Genomic DNA, 20,154 nt, shown 5'->3' on the forward strand with positions numbered 1-20,154 from the left:
AGTTTGATGATCTAACGCAGTAACATATTTAATTTTTTCTCTGTGGAAGTCTGACTGGCAAGCTGGTTGGTTAAAATGCTAGTGTTCTAAAAGCTGGTTATGGCTTAGAGCAGGGGTAGGCAAACAACGGCCCGGGGGCCAGATCTGGCCCAATCACTTTCTAAATCCAGTTTTTACATGAGTAGAATGTGTCCTTTTATTTAAAATGCATTTCTGGGTTATTTGTGGGGCGTAGGAATTTGTTCACATTTTTTCCCCAAAATATAGTCCGGCCCCCCACAAGGTCTGAAAAAGTTTGCTGACCCCTGGCTTACAGTATTCTAATCTCTCTGATAACTGATATATAAAATACCTGCTTTCAATAACATCCCCCCCCCAATAACAAAATGAAATGGTAAAAAATAGAACGAAGATAGAAGTTAAATAGTTGTTTTGATATTCAGTATATATAAGTATAATTTGTTTGTGAGAGAAATGACAGGTGAGAGATGACACATGGAGAGCTCTCTGAATGCAGGGTTTCAACATTTTTTATGGTAGGTGTTTAACAGCTGTGGCAGGGGGCGAAATTAGCAGAGGCTTTTCCTGCCATGGAAATTGATAGGCAGTCTTTCTGTGCTAGATTTCAGTCTGCTGGGCAGCTGATAAAGTCACAGGGGGTTTTAGTCTGCATAATCAGTTGCAGTGTGCCTCAACTGTCTTCTTCTTCTTCTTTGGTGATCACTCACTCATAGCCGAGTAAGATTGTCTTCCATAAACACAGTTTTAACATGAGTCCGTAAGTGACTGTGGAGGCCAATTCTGGATCTACATGTCCTTGCACAGTGGGGACATTGGTTTCCGGGTGGGAGTTGATCGTGGTGTGGATTTGCCAAGCATGCCTTCCTCTTAGCACGTTTCTCCCTTGCGTCCTGAGTTCGAGTGTCTTCAAAGCCTATGACACCTTTGCTAAAGGCTATTCTCCAACTGGAGTGCTCACAGGCCAATGTTTCCCAGCTGCCAGTTTTATACTACATTTTTTTAGATTTGCCTTGAGACAGTCTTTAAACCTCTTTTGTTGACCACCAGCATTACGCTTTCCATTTTTAAGTTTGGAATAGAGTATGGTAGTTGCTTTGGAAGACAATCACCAGGCATCTGCACAACATGACCAGTCCAATGAAGTTGATGTTGAAGAATCATTGCTTCAACACTACAACTTAGCTGCAAGTCTTCTTAATGCCAGCAGTATGATATCACATGCACACAAAACAGGGTGGGGAAAACGCAGCAGTTTATTGACATTCTCTCACATTTACGTTTTTTAAAAAATATTAAATGTGTGCTCTAGAACAGGAGCAAGGAAAGGCAAATGTTCCCAAGAATTTTGAAAAACTTGTACAGGTATATGTGTACTTATACAGGTATATGTATATATGCAACTTCATAGCAGATTTGCCAGCTAAAAGAAGAAGCTAGATGAGTTAAATTGGATTGTGGAGGAGCCTACAGAGATCTTTAAAAAAAACAAAAAATCAGAAGTACTGTATGTTTTAAAACAGATCACAAAATAGTGTGGGCAGTTTGTATCAGAAGCATATCCACCAGAACACAAAGATCATCCCACAGGTGCCAGAATTGCACAAGAAACAAATATACCACCTGGCAAGGGGGGGGGGCGGGTGGATATAGCATTTCCCCAGTTCCAAAATATAATGGTTTCTTTGTTAGGGGAAATGTGATATTCCTGTAAGGGAAGTTCAATAGTCAGCCTTGCTGTGTGCACTGTATAGGAAACAAAAGTGTATTTAATGCACAAAACTGATTGTGGGAGAGTCCCTTGGAGACATGTGGGAATAACTTTGTCAGGGGAGGGGATGAGAGAACATAAAGTGTGGGGTTTTAAATCAAAAGGCTTGTGTGAGCCTTGACCACACTTCCTCCCCCCTTGCTCTGTTCTTTAGCATGGCCTCAAAGAAGAGATCAGGCGCTTTTGCTCCCATCGTTACCTGACTACAGCTTGTCTTTTTCAAAGAAACCTGGAATGTTCAAGAGACCAGGGGTAGCCAACATGGCTGCCTGCAGAAGTTGTTGGGAATTGTAGTCCATTAACATCTGCAGAGCACCATGTTGTCTATGCCTGCTGTGGGCTATAATACAGACCCCATCCACACTATGCATTTAAAGTGGTACCATACCACAGTAAGCAGTCATGCCCCCTCCCAGTATTCTGAGTTTGAGTACCACTTAGTGACTGGGTGCAGTGCACAAAATGGAATGGTTTTGTAGGGGGTTGGATAGTTTCAAAGTAGGTGAGAAAGGGAAGTAGGATAGTTAGGCCAGGCTCTATTTGTCTAAAAAGAAGTGGGTGGCATTTCACCCATCCTCACTTTTCTTCTGGGAAAAAGGAAAAAGTATAGCCAGACCCATCTATTTTAGCCAACAGTATGGTCTATGCTATGGCATGTAGGCTTTTGTTTAATTTAGCCTTTGTAAGGGTGAAAATATAGCAGGGGAGAGCAAGCTTCTTTTCATCACCAAGTTTGAACGAAAAAAACAAAGCACCCCACTTGCTTTTATCAGTTAAAATGAGATCTCTCCCTTCCCTAATTTGGGGTTCAAATAATTTGTTATCTTATTCATGTATTTGTTCTGTAACAAAGCCTGTTAGTAAGTAACTAAGCTGAGATCTGCCAGAATGAGTGAAGATGTGGCAGAGCTCCAGGTCAGCCATCAAGTTCCATGCTCAGCCAGGCTCCCCGGGTGCAGAACCCTCACTCAGCCAGAGATCCATAGGCATAACTTCCTCATCCTGGCTCAGCAAGGACTAAAATGAGAACAGTGGAGCTTACCCTGGCATGAACCTTAACAAATAGGGAAGAGTGGCAGGATTGGGCAGGGGGATCCTAACTCCATTTAGCTTGGTCACATGACCTGGCAACCCAGCAGAAAACATGATGGCAAAAAGGGTGGAATAAGTCAAACTCAATTTTAAAGGCTTATTTTCCAGACTTAGACTGACAGCAGCCACACTCCTGAACAGAGTTTGGATCTGGTGTACTTTATGCCAGCTTCCCATATTTAGGATTGTTCCCTTAACACATTAAGCAGGCCCCTAGGATAAAGAACAGCCATGCTAAAAATGTTATTATAGAGATGCTGCTTAAAATTATTTCTCTTATGTTAAGTCTTCCCATCCATAAATAGAAGTCACTGTTCAAAATGCTGCTGCATGAATTTTTATGTGCTGGAACTTCTACAAGGGTTTGTATTTACAATATGATCTTTTGGCACACTACTGAAGCTACATTCAGAAAGATCTATAAATATAAGAAACTGAGATGATTGAGTAACCACAAATACTGTACCATTTGACTTTCCTTCTTGTGAATATAGTATTTTGGGTTTAGATTAACAAATGCTTCAGTCTGTAGCCTTTTATTTACAGAGACTATGTGAATTTTGCCTGGAGAGGGAATATGTTAGAACTGGACCTAAAAGAGTAGATTAAATGTAAGTAAAGCTTAAGCTGAAAAAGGGAGTTGTTATTTATAGAAGCAACATGGTATAGTAGTGCTGGGCATCAGTCTGGCGGTTGTTTTATAAGGTTGGATTAGTTTACTACAGGCCTAGACAGGGTAGGGTAGCCTTGTCAGCCCCATTTGCATTTAAAGTAAGGGGTTTGATTTGTAATGTAACACATACAAATGGGTGAGAGATGAACGTTTCTTCATAAGAGAATAGGAAGCTGCTATGAAGACCATTGGTTCATGTGGCTCAATATTCTCTACTCTGGCTGGCAATGGCTTTCCAGGGTTTCAGCCAAGGAACATTCCCAGACCTACCTGGGGATGGCAAGGACCTGCTGCATGCAAGGCAAATGCTGTACCACTGAGCTACAGCCCTTTTCCTAAGCTGTGGTCCTTCATTTTGCATCAGTGCATTCCATCACTTTGAAAAACTTTTCTGCCAAGTGAAATAAGGTGGTGGGAGGGCAAAGAGTTCAGCTCCCCTCAGCCTCATATTCTGTATTGAAATTAGACACTGCCCCTCCAATCAAGAACAGTTAAGACATGAAAAAGTCCAGTTCATGCTTGTGAAGAACAGCATTGGCTGCACCTGACCATAGTTGGACCATTATTCATCTGGTCCAAAATGACACGGTAGCTGTCTCCTTCAACTCTTAAGATACTTTCCGCAAGACTTTATTTATGCAGCAGAAGTTTTAGGCATATCATCTGAATGGTATCCAAGGCTTCCTAACATCCTGTAAAGCAGGGTGGGAAACCTCTGGCCCATGGATGTGACGCAGTCTCTGGGGCCTCACTGTTTAGACTGTGCTCCCTCTTGTGCCACCCCCTCTTCCACCCACTATGACTAGCTGCTCTGCATGTTGGCAAGGAAGAGAGGCAGCTGGGGAGGAAGAATTGCATGAATGGAGATGCATTTGAATGGATGGGTATGTGTGGGTGAGAAGGGGAGAGAGAGTGGGGTGCCTCTGGCCCCACCCACTTTTGGTTTTGGCCCCATAACACTGCTTGCACATGGTCCCTGACAGATTGAGTAGGGGAGGTTTCTCACCTCTGCTATAAAGAATATGAAATTTCCCATGAAACCACCAAATATCATATAAAATGTCAAATACATTTTATTAAATTTATTTGTTGAATTTATATACCTTTTTACCAAGGTGTAAATAAGATCCTGAGTGATAGCCAACTAAGTTAGAGTAGATGCATTCATTTCAATGGGTTTACCGATGAATGTGGCTAACCGTGGATATTACCTGGTGTATACTGTATTGTAGAATTTTTTGTTTTATTTTTTGCACAGAAAGAATATCTAGAATTGATGGTGATTATTTAAACACATATATATCAAAAGCTATGCCTTGCTTCTTTGGGAAGGGTTTGCCATTCTCTTGCATCTTAAATGTATTAGTCACGGGGAAGAGGAGATAAATCTAACCTTAGGCATCAGAATAACATCGACAATCTGCAAATGCTGGGGCAGTCAGCTGCTAGAGTGAGAATTCAGCCTGGTAAACAATGGCTGTGGGTCTATCTTCTTAGCCACAGCTGTGTCTCTGCTGAAACATGGCATTGTCCAGGGGAAGCAGAGTGAATATATATATATCTCCAACTGTTTAAAACTGGGAGCAATTTGAAAACACATTGACACTCTTAAGAGCTCTGGTAATTTTTTGTATTGGCTTTACATGCATGACCTTTCAGAGGGTTTCATTGTACAAAAACAATGTTACCAAAAAGCCTGCAGATCCATAATAAATAAATACGCTTCTAACCATATACGTTGTAACTGGTACAAATGGTGACATGAGCATGAGAATATTGATGTGTATAGTTATTTTGGATTCCCCCCCCCCCCGCCCCGAGATTAAAAACATTAAAGTAATTTAAAGAATGGAGAGATTAGAATTCAAAAGTTTCCTAGGGCAAATGTATAGTACTGAGTCTTCTTTAAAAAGAGAAGAAAAGGAATATATAAGCTCTGGCTGAAGCTGCCACTGGTTCAAACCCTTTGAAGCCACTTAAGTAGCAGAAATGAATAGCATCTTCTGCATCACAACAGTGCCCTTCTTTCTTTCTTTCTTTTTTACAACAGTCACTCTCATGAATTTTTATAAGCTTTGCATTTTTCAAAAGCAGACACAATCTCAACACACTTTCTTCACCGCATGTTTATTTTCACTATAGTGTAGATTTACATGTTGGTTTTTCTGTTTACGTTGACATAAGTGTGGTGAATCTTGTTAATAATAAGGTCACTGCAAAACAAAAGAGCATAAATAACTGTGTGTGCGGTACTGCATCAGTAGTGTGTGTGTTAGGCATGACAGATCTTCTAGTTTTTTTCGATTTTAAGCTTCCATCTGGTTTGACTGTTATTAAATAGTAAGGATACTTTGCCTCACTCTTTCTGCCCTTCCCACAATATCTTTGAGCAGACCTTGGTTCAGTGGGTTTATCAAGGAAACACAGCAAAGAATTTGCCAAGCATTGCTGCTCAGCAGTTTCCATTCAGTTCAATAGGGCTTGAAGGGGGGGTAGACTTCCGGGTTGACGCGATCGGTGTAATGGCGGATTCCCTCCGAGCTCCGGAGGGAATCGGCTCCTCTGAGGACGGGTCTTGCCGCGCCGGCGACGCGGGGACCCTTAGAAACCACAGGTGCGGATACCTGTGGACCTGGTGACTCGGTGGGCACCTTAAGCGCCCCCCCTGACAGTCGAAGAGCCTTTTTAAAGGCTGCGGAGAAGGTACGGGGGGTGGCGTGGTGCTGAGAGTAAAACCGCTACCTCAGTGGAGTGAAGCCGCAAGCCATTCACCGGAGAGCGTCAACTTTCTACCTGAAAATTCGATTGGATACAAACACCCCGTGAGTAGAAGAAAACTTGGACTTTAAAAAAATCGTTATTTGTAAATCGGGCAAACGGGGGGATGTGCTAAAGGGAAGTCCGCACCCCCCTTTCATACAGACAATTGGAAGCAAGGAGCGAAAATCTAAGATCGGAAAAAAGATTTTATGTCTACGGAAACTGGTAAGAGACTTTAATAACTTTTAAGAACAAGTTTTATTTTGTCAAGTTGTGCTGGAGGGAAGAGACGAACTTTGGAAACTTTTGTGACCCCCCCCCTTGGACCTGGGAGCGTCCTGCACCAATCTAGCCTTAAGGAATCGGAGTTTGACAGCTGTCAACTGAGCTGTCAAACAGCTGAACAAAGGACAAAACTGTATTACTATATATCTCTTTGGTTTAAAGGTGTTACATATACAGACGTGATTTGAAACAAAGTAATAAACAATAGGGTAAAGGATTGCTGGCGTAGAACTTTGAACAATGGCAATCCCCCTAGGGGAAACCAGTGACACTACAATGGCTGCAGAAGGAAAATTACTAGCACAAATTGAGAGAGCCTCTTTTCTCGTGGGAATCTTACAAGAACAATACATGACCTTGATTTTTAAAACAAACAACCTTGCTGATGGAACTAGAGACTTGTTCTTGAGAGACTCTGTAGCTCAACCAAATATGACATCTTTGGAGGGGGTGAAGGAGGAAGTCGGAGAAGAGAAAGTGTGGAAACCTATGTTGCCAGAGAACAAAGAAACCTTTTGGATTACAAAGTATGAAGACATGAGACTGAGGAGAAAAGTGAAGGAGGAAGCCCTTGGAAACTGTGGAATTATGAAAATTAAAGGAGTAAAGAAATATAACTGGGACTTCCTCCTCTTTTCTGGCCTTTATTATCTGCAACCTGGAGGACTTTTGGTAGAACCCTGGCAACAAGTTTTCTCAATTAGGTTTGAACTGGGAGAAGAGGAAGTAACTGTAACAGACACCCTTCGAGACCTGGAAACCAGCAAAAAGGAATATCAACAGAAAAACCGGAGAGAGACTGAAATAGACTTGAGGGCTGGAGATGTGAGGAATCCTGGCTAGGAATTTTATGGGAGGATAACTACCTGGGAAGGGACAGATACCCGGGCAGGGAGGGAGGGGGGAAAACAGATTTTTGAAAAACTTTATGATTTTTGGATATTGTAAATTTGATTTATACTTTAATATAAAAAAGGGGAGATTGGTATATAAATTTTGATTGATCTTAGAAAAAAGGATTTATTGCATATAAGAAGATAGGGTAATAATATGGGGTTTAATAAGATGAACTAAGTTGGAGAATAATGAGATTAAGTTTAGAGAGAGGAATAAGAACTTGCTGAATTAAATGGGGGAAGTGGGATGTATGTGGGGGGGTGGGGGGAAGTCATATGTGTTGTTTGTTGTTAAAAAATTTGAAAATCCAATAAAAATTTATAAAAAAAAAAAAATAGGGCTTGAAGGGCAGCCCAGCCACAGCCTGATTAAATAGAATGGCAACTGTGCACTCACATTATGGTCAGGTTGATTGTCGCAAAGTACTAAGCATTTAGATGGCAGACCTATGCTCAGTTAGGCTTCAGGGGAACTGGGGCTGCCATCCCTAAGCACCAGGGACTAAGCCTCACCAAGCTTGTTGGGCTTTATTACTGAGTAACAGGCATAGGTTTGTGTTGCACTCTGTGTTTGCCAAGTGGATTCAGGATCTCAGACATAATGTGGATCTTATTTACTATCCAAAAGGGGGATCTTTTGATGATCTTGATGTCATAGACACCAAGCTCTGTGAAGAATGCTTGTGAGTGGAAAATGACTGTTAACGACATTTCCAAACATAGATCCCAAAGTTTGACACCTACTGTAATAACATAAATAAAAGTGACCTAATTTCACTTTCTGTTTATTTGCACAGATGCTGAGCAACCATATGCACCCACTGCCAAAGCTAATTATTCCTCCTGTATTTAAGGGTTTACACCAGACCTTATTTGAGTTACTATGGGAGTCTATAAATTTGCAGCCACTCGAAGGATAAGTGTTTAAATATTACTGAGAGTGTTTCAGCATTCACCAAGCGTAACTTTCTTGATTATTGCATAAAAAGTACTGTGCTAATGGAAAGGACAGTTCCCTGCCCCCTTCTGTCTCAGTGGTTGTTTTTTGTTTAAATTGGATTTGTTGTGCCAGAGTTCTTTAGTCCACTTGTGCAAACCCACTGCTTCCCCCCCCCCAAAAAAATGTTTAGAGGTACTCTCATTTTGATTCAAGAAAATTACTGTTTTATAGTTCAAATTGAGAAAAATAAATACAGTAAATGGACAAAAGTACAGAGATTCACAAAATGAATCTGAGCACCCCCAGGAAAAAGCACTGTGAAAACCTATGTGTGTGTATAGCGCGCACACACACACACACACACACACAATGCTATCCTTCAGGGGCGCCAACTTGGGCCCCAGGTTATGGGTGCCTAATTGCACCCGTGATGTAACAGCGTCATGACATCATGACATAACATTACATCAACGCACTGCAGCGGCATTTCTGAGGTCTTGCGGCACCTTGGAGATCACGTATGAGGTCTCGTGTAGTTGCGTCCCAGAAGTTGCGTCCTGACGTTTCCTTGGGGTTCACGTCTGGCTTCTGATGTAAGAGCCTGTGCTGTGGGTGTCCAGGCCTCCAGGGCCCCCTATAGTTGGCACCTATGCTATCCTTAAAGAATTATAGGCATAGACGTGTACTTGAAAAATATCCGGTAGGCAGAACTGCTTGGTTTTGCTCCTCTTTAAAGAGGCCAATAAACTGCAAATTGAAGGTATCTAAATCTTTGTTAGAAGCCTTTATGTGAGAACTAATCTTATTGCTGCTTTCCATCATTCGTTTTCTTTTTAAACACAGAGCTAGGTTAATAATAGAATAGTTGGTGTCCCAGGAGTCATCCTCCAGCAAGTTAATGGCCTATCCACTGAGCCTGAAGACCTGCTTATAAAGGTTTTAGCTTGAGAGATTCAGGTATATACAGATTAGATTAATAGGAATGAGTTTTTTTAAAAAGGATATTCTTTTCTAGAAGAATGTACTGTATTGCAAACTTTAGCAAAAAAAATATTCTTAGAAAGCATAATATTTAAGTTTCAAATTTGGAAGCTTGTATGTGTGTTTGTGTAAGGCAGTGATGGCCGAACTTGGCCCTCCAGCTGTTTTGGGACTACAGCTCCCATCATCCCTAGCTAACAGGACCAGTGGTCAGGGATGGTGGGAGTTGTAGTCCCAAACAGCTGGAGGGCCAAGTTTGGCCATCACTGGTTTAAGGAAACATAGCAGCACAATAGACAAGGAGTTTCAACTCCATATGAACTGATTTGACAGCTTTGATATATAAATTTTTTTTTGGCTGTTCCTATTATTTCTGAAGAGGTAAGTTACAACTGGTATTACAGTGGTACCTCAGGTTAAGTACTTAATTCGTTCCAGAGGTCCGTTCTTAACCTGAAACCGTTCTTAACCTGAAGCACCACTTTAGCTAATGGGGCCTCCCGCTGCCGCCCACCGCTGGAGCATGATTTCTGTTCTCATCCTGTTCTTAACCCGAGGTACTATTTCTGGGTTAGCGGAGTCTGTAACCTGAAGCGTATGTAACCTGAAGCATATGTAACCCAAGGTACCACTGTAGTTTGCAAGATCAACATGAGCTTGATGTTGCTTGCAAGATCATTTCAACGGGATTCTCCTTGTCTGCTGCACAGCAAATAGGGACTGTGCAGCAGTTGTGAGTGCTGGATTACTCCTATCATATCTTGATGTGTCTCTTGATGGGGAGGGAGCAGAATCGCCTTTTTGATATCTGATAGTGTTTTGGGTCATGGCAGGATGAGCTCGATGAACTGCGGGCTGAAATGGAAGAGATGCGTGACAGCTACCTTGAAGAAGATGTTTACCAACTTCAGGAACTTCGACGAGAGCTGGACCGTGCAAACAAGAACTGTCGCATTTTGCAGTATCGTCTCAGGAAAGCAGAACAGAAAAGCTTGAAAGTTGCACAGACGGGTCAAGTGGATGGGGAGTTAATTAGAAGCTTAGAGCAAGATCTAAAGGTGAGTGAAGGCTTTATGCATAAAGACATCTAAGTTAGTCATGGAGCTCTGCACATGCTATCTGCTATAGGCAAGTCAGAGTCCCATGTGCAATTGGCTGCTACAGTGCCTTCAATAAAATCCTTGATAAGTAATTGGTAAAAGCCTATCACATTTCACAGCTATGTCTGAGTATTTGGCGGGGGGGGGGGAATGGTTTCTGTGAAAGCAATCTGGCACAGGCAGATCTAGAGACTAATGGAAGTTCTTGCTGGTCATAGAAATCATCACTGTTCCTATGTGAAGCATAGCAGACCTTGTCCTGAAGAACTGTCTGGCTCACTTTTCAGGAACCCCACTGTCAGGCAGTAAGGAACAAGGCATTTCAGAGTGCACATAGGAGAATCACAGTTGCTATAAGAAGACATACAGGAATCAGCTAGGGTGCATCCATAGGAGGGTGACCAGGATGGTGAGGGATTTTGGAAATCAAGCCCCATATTGAATGGTTGAAAGTACTGGGTATGTTCAGCTGGAGAAGAGAAGTTTAAGGGGGAGAAGAGCTGTAAAATATCTGAAGGGAAGCCTCTCAGAAGATGGAAGAGACATGTCCTCTGATCCAAAGGGCAGGACTATAACTAACAGGTGGAAATTGTTAGAAAGCAGATTTTGGCTAAAATGTCAGGATAAACTTCCTGATGGTAATAGTTGTATGACAGTGGAACAGAGACTGCCTTGGGAGGTGTTGGGTTCTCCTTCACAAGAGATATTTAAATAGAGGCCACCTGTCAGTTACAAAATTTCTATGTTAAGCAGGAAATTGGACTATGAAATATACTCGGAGTCGCAAAGTGATTTCCTGCTCTTTATTCAGCTCATAGTGGTGAGGAGGAATGAATGAAAGTCCCCTCAAAGTATCTGCCTTATATACATTATTTACACAATGGGCTGCACATGATTGGCTAATTCCGGAATTGTACTGTAAACCAATCAGGTTGTGGATTCACTTCAATCTGGAGCATGATTGGGTGGTTCCTGCCAACCAACCATACTGCTGCATTGTTCTAGGACCAATCAGACTGCTGCATTCTGAATCCTATTGTTCTAGGACCAATCAGACTGCTGCCTTTTGGATCCTATTGTTCTAGGACCAATCAGACTGCTGCAGTTTGGATCCTATTCGACTCAGTACATAACACCCCTCCCCTCTAAGTTCCAGTCCTGCCCGGGAGGTCGCATTCATAGTCCTCAAGGTACGCTGGCGGCCTACGTGTGCGTTGCGGCCTGGGGTGTTCCCTGGTCCGGGGTTCTGGTTCTGGCTCGTGTTCCAAGGATGCTGGCTGTGATGGGGCTGTTTGGTCTGGCGCAACCGGCTCGCTCAGTCGTGGTTCTGGTTCCGGTGTCCTTTCGGCCTCCCGGGACCTCTCTGTATTTACTGGTTCTGCCTCTCCTGCTGGCCCCTGCTGCTCTATGGGCCTCACTGCCCCACTGTTCCCCTGGGACTCCTCTGACCTGTCCTCCTCCTCCTGGTTTTCTCCCGGGAATCGTCGCCGTATCTGGTCACAGTGGCGGCGCCAGCATTGCCCCCCATCCGTTAGCACCTCGTACGACACGGGGCCAGTGACCCTGGTGACTGTGGCGGGTACCCATGCAGGGCCTGCCCCAAAATTCTTTGCGTACACTGGGTCCTGGGCCTCGAAGGTCCGGGGGTTCCTGCCTTCCCCCACCCCTACCTCATCCTGAGCTCTATCGGGGTGAAGGCGGTCCAATCTGATTGCAAGGCGCCGACCCATTAGTAGCTCAGCGGGGCTCCGGCCAGTCGTTGAGCTGGGGGTGCTGTGCTGTGCTAGAAGGAATGTGGCAAGGCGGTACTCCCAATCCCCTTGCGTCATGCGGCGAAGGGTGTCCTTGGTGGTCCGCACCATGCGTTCTGCTTGGCCATTGGTGGCAGGGTGGAATGGCGCCGAACGGATGTGGCGGATGGCGTTCTGCGCTGTGAAGGTTTGGAATTCTCCTGACGTAAATGCAGTCCCGTTGTCTGAGACGAGAGTGTCAGGGAGCCCGTGCGTTGCAAACAGCCTGCGTAGTACCCGGATGGCTGCGGATGTAGAAGTGGATGGTACCAGTGCGACTTCCAGCCATTTGGTGTAGGAGTCCACCACTATGAAGAATGTTTTCCCCTGAAAGGGGCCAGCGAAGTCCACATGCAGGCGTGACCATGGTGCTCGGGCAGACTCCCAGGACTGGACTGGGGCCCTTGGGGGATCTGGGCGGGATTCTTGGCAGGCCTGGCAGTGTTTGACCCAGGCCTCTATCTCTCCGTCGATCCCCGGCCACCACACATAACTCCTGGCAAGGGCCTTCATTCTTACTACCCCTGGGTGTGTCTCGTGTAGGGCTGTGAGGACCCTTTTGCGGAGGGGCTGGGGAACAACGACCCTGCTTCCCCATAACAGGCACCCCTTGTGGGCCGACAGTTCATGTTTGCGGGTTGTGTAGCTGGCGAATTCTGGCCCGGGGCTGCTGCTGGGCCATCCCCTCCACACCCAGTCCAGGACCCGGGAGATGACCCTATCTTTCTTGGAATGGTGTGCAACTTCTTGTGCCTGAATGGGGCGGTCGGGAAGCAGCTCCAGGCTCATAACCTCTTGTGCAGGTGCCGGGTCGGGGCCTGTTTCTGGTAGTGGTAGCCTGCTGAGGGCGTCCGCATGGCCCATCGCCTTCCCAGGGCGGTGAATCAGTGCATACTGGTAGCTGGCAAGGAAAATTGACCACCTGAGGACACGAGGAGACAGCACTTGGGGGGTCTGCTTTTCGGGGGCAAACAAGCCAAGCAACGGTTTGTGGTCAGTCACCACGGTGAAGGGCCGCCCATACAAGAAATCATGGAATTTTTTTACTCCCTTCACGATTGCCAGGCCCTCCTTGTCGATTTGTGAGTAGTTCCGCTCGGTTGCGTTGAGTGTCTGGGAAAAGTATGCCACCGGTACCTCTCTTCCATCTGGGAGTTGGTGTCCCAGGACAGCGCCAATGCCATAGGGTGAGGCGTCGCATGCTAGCACCACCGGCAGCCTCTCGTCGAAGTGTGCCAAGACCGAGTTTGAGACAAGCAAGTCCTTGACTGCCTGGAATGCGGCCTCCTGGCGATGGCCCCACACCCAAGGGGCCCGCTTGTCCAGGAGTCTGTGTAGGGGCTCCGCTACCGCCGCCTTGTGGGGAAGGAAGGAATGGTAAAAGTTCAATAGTCCCAAGAAGGCCTGAAGTTCAGTCTTGTTCCTGGGCGCTGGGGCATCACAAATGGCCCGTACCTTGTCCCCAGTCGGGTGGACCCCTTCTGCGTCCACCATGAATCCCAGAAAGTCCACCTGGGGCACTCCTAGTAGACATTTTTCCCGCTTTACCTTGAGACCCGCTGTCTGGAAACGGTGCAGAACGGTGCGGAGGCGGTCCTCAAACTCCTCTGGTGTGGGCCCGGCAATCAACACATCATCGAAGAAGGGGGTGACGCCAGGAATCCCTTTAAGGAGAGAGTCCATTAGATTCTGGAATATGCCTGGTGCCACGCTGACACCGAATTGCAGCCGCTTTACCCTGAATGCTCCTCTGTGCGTCACAATCGTCTGTGCCTCTGCTGTTGCCTCATCTACTGGCAGCTGTTGATATGCTTGGGCCAAGTCCAGCTTGCCAAAAATTTTCGACCCAGCCAGGGTGGCAAGGACATGGCTGACCACTGGCACTGGGTATGCATGGGCCGTGAGGGCCTTGTTTATGGTACATTTGTAGTCTGCGCAGATGCGGACTGAGCCATTAGGCTTGACAGGTGTGACGATTGGGGTTTCCCAGGGGGCATTAGGTACCGGTTCCAGCACTCCTTGCTCCACGAGCCGGTCCAATTCCTCGTCTATACGGGGTTTCAGAGCGAACGGGACCCGGCGGGCCTTGAGCCTGACTGGTCGTACTGCGGGGTCAAGCTGTAGAGCAATGGGGGGGCCCGTATACTGTCCCAATTTCCCATCGAAAACCCCCGGAAATTCCTTGCATATGGCGTCCACGTCCACTTGTAAGCTAGTGTGGTTCACCCCGGTGACAGCTAGCCCCAGTGGTCCAAACCATGCCAATCCCAGTAAGCTAATGTAGGGGCCCTTGACCACAAGCAAGTCCAGTTGCCGCGTCCGCCCTCGGTATTGCACCCTGAAGGTCCCCACCCCCATTGTGGGGACCTTACGTTTCTGGAAGTCCCGGAGGGTGAATGGGGCCGGCCTGAGTTTGGGACCCCCAGTAGGACACAGTTTCCTTAAGGTCCTTGCCGAGATTATGGATAGAGTTGAACCCGTGTCAAGCTCCATGCGGCATGGGGCCCCCTCTATCTGTACCTCTACATAAATTTTCTCTATGTTGGGGTGGGGCAACTGGTATACCTGGAAGTCCGTGAGCTCTGTCGAGTTGCCTTGGTGCGTTGGGCCCCGGGACCTGGGGTTCTTGGATTGGTCGTCTGATGCCTGGTGTCGGGTGGGCCGAGCCCGACACACCCGGGCGATGTGTCCCGATTTTCTGCACTGTCTGCACTCTGCATTGCGGAAACGGCAGGTCCTCCTCTCATGACTTTCTCCACAGCTTGCGCAGTTCCCTCCTTCTCGTCGAGGCAGCTGTGGTATGTGGGCTGCTTGAGTGCGCTGCTGTACTCGGTGCACCTCCTCCCTGTCAGATCCTGAGTCGTCGGTGAGGTCTTCGTGGTGGACCCTCGGTTGGGACGGCTGGCTCGGCCGTGCCTCTTGTGTCGACCTCTCGGCAGCTTCCGTTGCCAGGGCCTCCTCCAGAGCGACCTGGAACGTTAGGTTCTTCTTAGCGTAGAGGCGTCGTTGCAGCTTCTCATCCCTCAGGCCACCGACGAGAAAATCACGAAGCATGTTCTCCAGCTCTGAGAAGTTGCAGAACCGGGCGGCTTGGCGGAGAGAGGTCACAAACCCAGTTATGGTTTCCCCAGGGGCTTGCCGCTTTGCGTAGAAGGCATTTCGACGAGCCACCACTGAGGGCTGTGGCGAAAAGTGCCCCTTCAGCTGTTCCATTATTGTTTTGTATGGAACAGTAGCAACGTCTTCAGGCGCAAGGAGAGCCCAGGCGATTTCAAATGTCTCCTCTCCGCAGACGCTGAAGAATATTGCCCTCTTCTTGGCGTCTTCATCATCGGTGACCCCTTTGGCTTCTAGGAGGAAGGTGAAACGGGAGGCGTACGCTTCCCAGTCTCCAGATGCTGGGTTGAACGGCGAGAAGTTGCTGTCAGTTGCCATTCTGAGTTCCTTGTGTCCCGGAGCTGAAGCCTGGATACACGGTGCGAGGCAGCGGTGCGGCAGGTGGCGGTGCTGCGGTGCTGTGTGTGGCAGTCAGCTCAGCGGGATCCCACCTTCGTCGCCAGTGAAATATACTCGGAGTCGCAAAGTGATTTCCTGCTCTTTATTCAGCTCATAGTGGTGAGGAGGAATGAATGAAAGTCCCCTCAAAGTATCTGCCTTATATACATTATTTACACAATGGGCTGCACATGATTGGCTAATTCCGGAATTGTACTGTAAACCAATCAGGTTGTGGATTCACTTCAATCTGGAGCATGATTGGGTGGTTCCTGCCAACCAACCATACTGCTGCATTGTTCTAGGACCAATCAGACTGCTGCATTCTGAATCCTATTGTTCTAGGACCAATCAGACTGCTGCCTTTTGGATCCTATTGTTCTAGGACCAATCAGACTGCTGCAGTTTGGATCCTATTCGACTCAGTACATAACAGACTAGATGACATTCAACTCTATATTCCTCCCAACTCTAAATTATATGCTTTGAATATTCCCTGCATTTGGAAACCTAGCATTTTATGAGGAGGTGTAGGCTAAAAAACCCTCCCAATGAAATACTAACTTTTCACCTGAAAGGAGCCTTGGCTGTTAAGGAGCAATCAAATAGGCTTCACTCACCTCATTCTGAAGTAGGGGACTGATTTAAAATGTATACACAATAGATGCATCCAAACTGAGCCATGTTTCCCACTGCCTAAACTGAAAATTCCCTAATGCTCTGAATTGTGCTAATTATGTGTGCAACTTGATTTTCAGAAGACTTTCTCTCTTCAGTATGTGCACTTGATCTGTAAAAAAGATATTTATATACATATCTGTGCTGTGCTTGTTTGAAAAGGGGGGGGGGAGATAGAGTTTTAGGTATGCTTAATCTAATTAATAAAATGATTTGTTATTTAATACTATAATACCCTAAAATTGTATGCTAGTATTATATCATGTACTTAAAAAGGTAAAGGTACCCCTGCCCATCAGGGCCAGTCGTGACCGACTCTAGGGTTGCACGCTCATCTCGCTCAAAAGGCTGGGAGCCGTGCTTGTCCGAAGACAGCTTCCGGGTCACGTGGCCAGCGTGACTAAGCCGCAGCTGCTGAACCAGCACCAGCGCAGCACACGGAAACGCCGTTTACCTTCCCGCTGGAGAGTGGTCCCTATTTATCTACTCGCACTTTGGGGTGCTTTCGAACTGCTAGGTTGACAGGAGCTGGGACCGAACAACGGGAGCTCACTCCGCCACGGGGATTCAAACTGCCGACCTTACGATCAGCAGGTCCTAGGCTCTGTGGTTTAACCCACAGCGCCACCCGCGTCCCTTATCATAGACTTAGTTAATGATAAAAAAAGGTAAAGGACCCCTGACAGTTAAGTCCAGTCACGAACAACTCTGGGGTTGCGGTGCTTATCTCGCTTTACTGGCCGAGGGAGCCGGCGTTTGTCCGCAGACTGTTTTTCTGGGTCATGTTGACAGCATGACTAAGCTGCTTCTGGTGAATCAGAGCAGTGCACGGAAACGCTGTTTACCTTTCCGCTGGAGCGGTACCTATTTATCTACTTGCACTTTGACGTGCTTTCGAACTGCTAGGTTGGCAGGAGCTGGGACCAAACAATGGGAGCTGACCCCCGTCACAGGGATTTGAACCGCCAACCTTCCGATCGGCAAACCCTAGGCTCAGTGGTTTAGACCACAGCGCCACCCGCGTCCCCTAGTTAATGATACTGGTTGATTATTTCCAGAGCGGTTAGTCCCTTGCAGCAAAAATAATAAAGATTTTTGTGGTACCTTAAAGACTAACTTTTTTATGGCATCTGATTTTGTTGAGTATAATCTACAACTTCAGGAGGCAGTGAGGGGGATTGTTAATGGTGAGAGTCAGAAGGTAATGAAATGCAGAAAAGTGCAGGCAGTGATAATTACATTATTAGCAAGTGGCCTTTCACAAAAACCCAGTTTATGTTAATAACACAGACATCCTGGTATTGGTAAACCAATTAACACATCTAGCTTGTTAAAAATCTATTGTGCCAATTCACTTTACAAGTGATAGCACTGAAGTTCTTGATGATGTGCTATCTGTATGGGCAATTTAAAGTAAGCTGCAGAATGTCCTGGGAGGTTTAAATGCCCCTCCATTGATCATATATATATCCATCCATTTCTGCTATCAGGAAAGGTTTTACACCTTACGTTATTATGCATTTATATTTTCAATTTTGTTAATGGAAAATGTTTTTAAAACTGCTACTGCTGTTGCTACTACAAGATATGTTTGTATACTCTTTTTTGACTAGGTAGCCAAAGATGTATCCGTTAGGCTGCACCATGAACTGGAGAATGTGGAAGAGAAACGAGTTAAAGCAGAGGATGAAAATGAAATCCTTCGTCAACAAATCATTGAGATGGAAATATCGAAACAGGCACTGCAAAATGAGCTGGATAGATTGAAAGAGGTAAGTAGCAACTGATGACAGATAACCAATGAGAGGCTTGCTAGTAAAAGAAATCTGAAATACATTTGAAATAAAACTCACTAATAATATAATTCCAGTCAACAAAATACCTGTCACTTTATACCTGTGAGTGACAGCATCTCCCAACTTGGTTTTTTGCTTTGTCCAATAGCATCTATATTTTAGAAATCCATTGTTTCTGACTCAGAGATCCTCTTGTTCACCAGAGGGCTACATGCTTCTTGACTTCATGTGAGATCTTATTTCTCCCAACCACCAAGCATATTATTGGTGCCGTTAGTGCGTTGTGTGAATGGGTTGTTCTTACTATGTAGGAATTTGTTTCTATAATGCTTGCTTTTCTCACATTTGAAAGTTATTCGTCATATTTAATGTTCCTGTGGGAGGACTGAATACATCTGGAGGATTTAAATCAGAGATGTTAATTGAGACATGTGCGACTAAGCTTCTGTTTAATACCTCATTGAAATCTGGGGTGGGGGATGCTGCCAAGCAATAGAGAACTGGCTTTATATACAAGTAAGAGTTTGTATTAGAGAATTATTTACATTGTACATCCAGCCATAGAGTACTTGTTCTTTTATTTGGTATCTAAATAGCTATTATAATTACATTAAATTGTACAAAGGGATGATTGCATGACTGGATGAAAGAAAATGAAATCCAAGCACAGTTTCTTGTCATTACATAGTCTTGTATGGTGTAGCATCCTTCTTCTTGTGCCAGCACAGATTGTTTTGGCAAATACAGTCTTGGGTTATTTTAAAACCAGATTGGCATGGGACATTTAGACACACTCAAAAACTAGCCGTGACTTATTTATTTTAATATTTCAAACAATACTTATGAGAAGTAGCATGTTGCTGTTTTCTATTTTATAAATTGGGCAAAACATACTTAATTTCTTTGTGCATTATGCTTATAAGAAAAGGTGGGTTTTGCTGAAGCTCTTGATCAATAGACCTGAATATGCTTAGTTAGTTTATTTGAAAAAAAATTCCTGCCTCTAAACTTTAACTTCCAGGGAGTGTACAACATAATTAAAATCTATATAATAAGCCGAATAAACAAACCAACAACAGGAGAGTCAGCAGTTAAAAACAGTCAACACAATAAAGCTTTTTAAAAGACATAAGAACAGCAGAACAAATATTTATAACACCAGTAAAAATACACTTAAAAATTTCCATAAACAGCCATGAACTCAGCTGATATTCATTAAAAATGATTATGGACAGAGGGAGGTCCTTAATAATTCAGGCACCACAACTGAAAAGGCCCTGTATCCTGTCACCTCCTATGTCACATTCAAAGGTGGGGATATTCTTAACAAGGCATCTGATGAAGATCTTAATAAAGGACAGGTTCAGATGAAATCCATATTGATAGCTCAGTTGGCAGAGCATGAGACTCTTAATCTCAGGCTCATGGGTTCAAGTCCCACATTGGGCAAAAGATTCCTGCATTGCAGGGGGCTGATGACCCTTGTGGTCTCTTCCAACTCTACAGTTCTATGATTCTATGTCTTTGTCAACTGTTTGCCTACTGTTCCATAGCAATATATGTATTATTAACCACACTTTGGGCAGCTTATATGACAGGAAAGAAAATATGACCAAAACAAGAAGAATTGTTGTATTCACTTAGTAATAAAATGTAAAATATTTTTTTACGTAAAAAGCAACATATGTGAGTCTGTAAAATGAAGCACTTATATAAAACCAGGGAATGGAGAATATAGAACTTACATGTTTGATTTCCAAAGGCATTTGTCAAAGAAGGTGAGTGACACAGTACAGAAACCAGTGTTATTCATACTTTATTTTAGTTGTTATATTGCCATGGCACATTTGTGCCTGCTGTGACACTGAAGGTTGTTCAC

The 20,154-nt window shown here is 44.9% G+C and overlaps 1 protein-coding gene and 1 long non-coding RNA gene across 10 annotated transcripts in view; both read left to right on the top strand.

Annotated features, from left to right (window-relative positions):
• Nucleotides 1–20,154, top strand: part of MTCL1 (microtubule crosslinking factor 1) — a 99,816-nt gene that overhangs the window by 3,705 nt on the left and 75,957 nt on the right. For all 9 annotated transcript variants that reach the window (XM_081873797.1, XM_081873790.1, XM_081873791.1 and 6 more), the window contains exons 2-3: nucleotides 10,250–10,474; nucleotides 18,093–18,251. In XM_081873797.1, the coding sequence (XP_081729923.1) occupies nucleotides 10,250–10,474; nucleotides 18,093–18,251 (384 nt within the window). The remainder of the gene's footprint in view (nucleotides 1–10,249; nucleotides 10,475–18,092; nucleotides 18,252–20,154) is intronic.
• On the top strand, nucleotides 672–8,540 carry LOC309348556. The gene is made up of 2 exons (XR_014159477.1): nucleotides 672–6,046; nucleotides 7,849–8,540. It is a non-coding gene; the product is annotated as an uncharacterized lncRNA (long non-coding RNA).

This window comes from Podarcis erhardii (assembly GCF_964252035.2).
Source record: "Podarcis erhardii genome assembly, chromosome: 8".
NCBI lineage: Eukaryota > Metazoa > Chordata > Lepidosauria > Squamata > Lacertidae > Podarcis > Podarcis erhardii.